Source organism: Miscanthus floridulus, chromosome 17, assembly GCF_019320115.1.
Source record: "Miscanthus floridulus cultivar M001 chromosome 17, ASM1932011v1, whole genome shotgun sequence".
Taxonomy (NCBI): Eukaryota; Viridiplantae; Streptophyta; class Magnoliopsida; order Poales; family Poaceae; genus Miscanthus; species Miscanthus floridulus.
Window position 1 is genome coordinate 107,995,044 of NC_089596.1, and position 5,672 is coordinate 108,000,715.

General features: G+C 45.9%; 1 protein-coding gene across 1 annotated transcript; it reads left to right on the plus strand.

Annotated features, from left to right (window-relative positions):
• Positions 1-316: 316 nt before the first annotated feature.
• On the plus strand, positions 317-5,171 carry LOC136517240 (succinate dehydrogenase subunit 4, mitochondrial-like). Its single transcript, XM_066510770.1, has 3 exons — positions 317-553; positions 4,300-4,401; positions 4,498-5,171. Exons 1-3 carry the CDS (start codon positions 398-400, stop codon positions 4,897-4,899), a joined length of 660 nt encoding a protein of 219 aa, XP_066366867.1. The 5' UTR covers positions 317-397; the 3' UTR covers positions 4,900-5,171.
• The last annotated feature ends 501 nt before the right edge of the window (positions 5,172-5,672 follow it).

Sequence of the window (5,672 nt, forward strand, 5' to 3'; positions counted from 1 at the left end):
TTTCTGTTTTTGCTATCATCTATCGAAAAGCCAGCTGGGTGGGAGTACGGAGGAGGTGAATGATCAGATGGACTATATTAAGCGATGGTATGGAGCGTTGTGGAATGAGTTAGACCCTTTAGTAAGGTTTTGCTTTATAAGAGTATATAAGATAAGATAAGATAAGCTATAATAATAATATAAATATAAAAATATAAAATGAGAATACATCTTGGGCCCCGGAGACCGAGGAGCCCAAAGCACGGGGTCAGACCAAGATGGGCCGAGCCGGGTCGGGCCCGCCCATTCCATGAACGATCTTGTGCCGTGCGCGTGCGGCGTGGGCGTGGTCCTGTTTCTTCCCACTTTCCCACCTACCGCCGCTTCTCTCCAACAGAAGGAACCCCAACCCATCGCCATGGCGTCGCGGATCCTGGCCCGATCCAAGGCCCTCAACCTCGCCGCCGCCCTCACCCGCGCCGCCGCCGACGTAGCGTCACCGATCGCCGGAGCCCGCGCGCTCTCGTCCCTGCCCCGCTACCCGTCCGCCCCGTCGCCCCATGGGCTCGGCAAGGTTCGTTCGTGTACCCGATCCCTTGTGCTACATATACTTCATACTTGCAGATCGGAATGGGTGATTGTGATGCGACACTTTAGTGATTCGTGTGCCTGCGCGCTTGGTCTGATCTGCGCCGTCTGATTGATGATCTGACTCAGGCTTTCCTAAGGCAACCCTGTCGTCCGATTCGCGTCTGCTTTGCTTTGGTATCAGAGGTGGAGAGTGCTCTCGTTTACTATCTCCGTGGTGGTTTATACTTGACCAAAATATGTAGCATGCTTATGTAGTTCTGTAGTGTCTGCAATCTGAATCCATGGACATGGCGAGACTGAAGGTACAAGTGTAAGGAGAGAAGCACATTGCCGTGTATTAGAGATATGTATAGCTTAACATCATGTGTTAGACTATGCATATCTCTAATACCGTGAAAGAGAGAGACTGGTTGAATTGGTCTAATATCATTTGCCAGTCTCGTGTGTCCCTCCATTAACAACTGAGAGAAGTGCATCTGTGTAGTTCTTGATAAGCTTTCTTGTGGGTTTTGTTATATCAGTATTTATCTTGGGAAAGTCACATTGGAGACGATGAGTCGATTATTTGAGAAATGGGTATGGTACATATATCTGTCATTTTTTTAGCTTAGATGTTATCAAAACATTGACTTAACATGAGGCGATACTGCTCCTACTTGGTGTCATTTCTTTGATCAAGAACAATAACACAGTTTCGTACTATGGAAGCTGTGACAGTCACATATTTAGGAATCATGATGCCAAGCTGTTTCTTAGAGTGGGGACAGTATCATAGTTAACAAGAGGGCCAATCCTAATCAATGTCTGGTGGTCATAGAGTTGTCCTCACTTTGAGCACATTCACTCCATCAATAATGTTTTAGTGTGGATGATTGTCCATATTCTTCTATTGCTTAGCTCTTATGCTGCTATATATAAATAATGCTGGAGTCTGCACATTAGCTCAATACACATTTGAGGGTAATAGGATATTTATTAATATCTATTTTGATGGTAAAACCTTTGCAAATTTCTATTGCCTAAACCAATTGGCAGAATGCAGTCAGTAGTTGACATTCTTGGAGGACGGTATGGCTTTCTGTGGAACATGTATCATGATGTTTTGGCATCGACATTGTGAGCTTATAATGATTAGTTCTGATGAAAAATTGAAATGACAAGTAGATATATAACGTTCCTCTTATGGATATGAATGCCAATGTACGCTAGTTTGCATTGGTACTAGTATTCACTATTCAGCCTTCACCTTGTGACTGCCACCTGCTAAGATGTGATTTACTATTAACAGGGTATTTCATTTAGTGGATGCCCGGTGTCCAAAATTCAAAGAGAGAAAAAATGATTATTTTATAGTGCCCTTTGCCCCTAGCACCTCTTCCACATAAACTGCAGAGTATTTTGTCTCATGAGATGGTCTATATATGTTTTTCACTGTAAAGGTTTGTCTGTCTGTGGAGAACTGAACTAAAAAAGAAGCTAAGAAGCCCAAACTCATGTTTCCAGTATGGATGCTGAGATAATAGAGGATACTATAGCTCATTGTTCACATAAATGCTAGTTGGAGATCTTAAGTCTAGTGTCTAGATGGTATGTTGATGTGCGATTAGACTGTCTTGACAACGATTAGTAAAGGTTAACCGCTACTCGTGGGGTAACTATCGAACTAGTATCTAGCGTCAAGGATAACAGTACTATAACTATTGTCTTAAATCATTTAGTGATTTTATAGGATACAATATAGATTATTGATGGCTTCGAATCATTTCACAGCGTCACATCTTTGCAAAGTTGTCGATCTTTCTGCTACTGATCAGTGATCACAAACACTTGTTGTTGGGTTCATAAACCCGGGGTCCCCAATAGACCCACAGCCCTACAAAACTCGGCCCAGTAGGCGGCGCAACGACAGCACACGCCTGGGCCGGCCCAGATACACAATAACAGGCCAAGACCACAATCTGGTCCCCGACCGGCACCTCCGACCAGGGCCTCCCTGAACGGGCCACGACCCGTCACAGGTAAGAGAGATATGGAGCTAAAAACGCTCCTACGGCCCGTCTAGGCCTAGGAGTTCGAAGGTTGGCTCACCAACGGGTTCGACAACCGCCCCAGGCACCTTTAGAGTGAGGGGTGGAAAGGCCCGACCTCTAGGGCGGGCTCCGCCTCGCCCGACCTCTGGGTCAGGGGGGCCCGCACTCGCCCGACCTCTGGGGGCGGGCTCCACCTTGCCCGACCTTTGGGTGAGCCCCGACTGGAAGGCCTGGACGTGGTGGAACCGCAGTCCGACTCTGACCCCTTTTCTCCGACCGAGGATACGCCGGACCTCTGCTCACTGCTCTTTCCTTACCGACACGGTCGGGGCCAACTGGGAGCAACCAACCGGGGACGCCCGCTCGGTGTGGGCCCAGGGAGCCGGCGGAGCAGATAAGATAAGGCGCTCAAGTCAACCGCAATGCCGAGGACCGTACCCTGCCATGCCCTGTGCACCTGCCGGACGGTGCCATCGGGGCATGACAAGCGAACACAGTAGAACCTGCCAGACGCGTCAGAGCATAAACAATGTTGTGGGCGCCGTCGTTTGCCGTACTAGGCAAACACGGTAGAGCCTACCAGACGCATCTGGGCATAAACAGTGTTGTGGGCGCCGTCGTTTGCCGTACTAGGCGAACATGGTAGTGCCTGCCAGACGCGTCTGGGCATAAACAGTATTGTGGGCGCTGGCAGCTATCCCGTACCCGATGGCGTGAGCAACAAAACTAGGCAGCACATGTATACACTCTCTCTCTTTCTGACTTGTAAGGCCATCCCTTTCAACTATAAAAGGGGATGCGCGCTCTCCTGAAAAGAGGCGCTCGCTCTCTCTCTCGAAGACTTTCTCGACAACTCAAGAACACAACAGCTCAACAGCTCTAGAGACACACAGAGCATACGCTCCAATACTCGGTATACGTTAGAGCCCCCGTCACTCTCGGCCACGGGGTTCGGAGCTTGACCGGGCCTCTAACACCCCCTTCTCATTCCTTACTCGTTTGTAATCCCACAGTAAACTTCGAGCATCTGGGCTCAAGAATAAAGTCACCGACCGACCTCAACTGGACGTAGGGCCCGTTGCCTGAACCAGTATAAATCATGTGTCATTGAGTGCCAGGCCACATCCGATCACAACGCACGGCAAAACTACAAATATTTACTTGTTGGTCACTTTTCGCACCGACATGTGTTGTTTTAGACAGTTGCACTGTCACCAAAACAAAAACACAATAACCACTAATTTACTGTGATATTTGTAGGACCAAATAGAATTGTGATATTATGACAGTACTGTGAGGAAAATCCACACATATTATTGTCATGTTTCCAATTCGCGTATTTTAGATATGTGATAGTCAGTTTTGAAGAGTCTTATACTTCAGTTAGAACACATCAGTACTCTAGATAGCTTGCATTTTCACAGTACCCAACTCTTGATACGAACCAATAGTTATTCTTTGTCCATTTTACATGTTTTGATTTGTTGTGTACCCTTTTGCATTATATGTGTGTACCCTATCCATCCATGCTTTCGTTTGTTTCACTGAGTAATGGAAACTCGTGACCTTTTTAAAGGTTGTTTAAGGTTTGAAAGAAGTTGGGCTTCTGGTTTCCATTATATTATATTTCATATCATTCAGAAGAATGAAAGTCTATAGTGCTCTAATATGTATATTCTGGCATGTATATGCGCAACAGGTTCTGGGATATGAACCAACATCTCACCTCAGTGGAGCACAAGTTTTACCTCGTTGGTTTTCCTCTCTAGCATCCAATGGATCTCAGGTGCAGAAGTCACAGGTTTGTCACCAGCAAGACTTAGTGCTTGATTTGTCACTTATTCTGTAACCCTGTACTAAATGTTCATGAATTTGATGGTGTTTGGAAATATGACAGATCTCTGAGACATACAAGTCAGGTAGTGAAATGAAACAGTCTGATGCACAGAAATCAAGTGAGGATGCCACACCAAAGGTTGTGGCCTTCAGCCCGCTAGAAGCAGCTATCGCTAAACCTAGAAGTAGTCCCCTGACAAGTGAGAGTTCTAAAGTAAGGCGATCAGAGATATTAACCCAAGTCACCTTTTACATGATCCCAGCTCTGCTTCTTGTCTCCAAGAACAGCATAAGTACCTCTCTGCTGGTCGGCGCGGTGTTCCATCAAGTATACATGTTCCACAAGGAGATTCTTCTGGACTACGTGCACCATGATATCACCAGAAAGTGGGCTTTGATATACTTCAAGCTGCTTTTGCTGGTGATGGCGAAAGACACCATTATGTACTTTAATCTGTTCTGAGCTCACCGTGTTAGTTTCACAAATATCCAGCAATGCATCCGTCTGTGCACTCAGAGAATAATGATGATGGACGAATTCTGGAGCCCTCGTTCTTGTATTCCCCCTCATGAGCTTGCTTTTGCCATATTTTTTCTTTCTGCTGCAAGTTTCTCTTGTTAAGTTTATCAGCCTGGAAGGGATTTTCTTAGTGACCAGTCAGATGATATCCCTGATTCTGCACCTCTGTTTGCAATAATGGTTAATATCAATTGTGCAACTAAATATTTACTTTACTATTATTTTGCTAGCCTGTTTAAGTCTCAACAGGTTTATGCCCCTTGCTTGTCATCATAATATGGACTGCCCTGCTTGTTTGCTTTCCTGCTGTGAAAACCTTTTATGTTTTGATTTTCGAATGCATGTGTAGCTGATTAAAAGCATCGCGTTATATGCGTTGAATGGTCATGTATGTTCTATGTTGTCTTGCTGGAATACTTTTGCAGCTTATTGTTGTGGGCCTATTGCAGCTTATGGATTGGTATTAGCGCTGCTCGGATTCAGTCATTCAGAGCCCGCTCCAGGCTGCTCAGCTGCTGTATGATCCGTGAATGCTTGGTAACTTGTCACTTCACAGGAGAACGAGATGTGTTTTGCCGAACCTTATTTGTCTTGCCTTGAGTTGAAGATCCGGTGTGCAGTGTGCGTCTATCATGGCCAAGCCTCTGCGGTTCACAGTGCCTTGAGTCGAATCATTAATTGTGGTTCACAGTTCACTGGTCTGTGTGCTACGCATC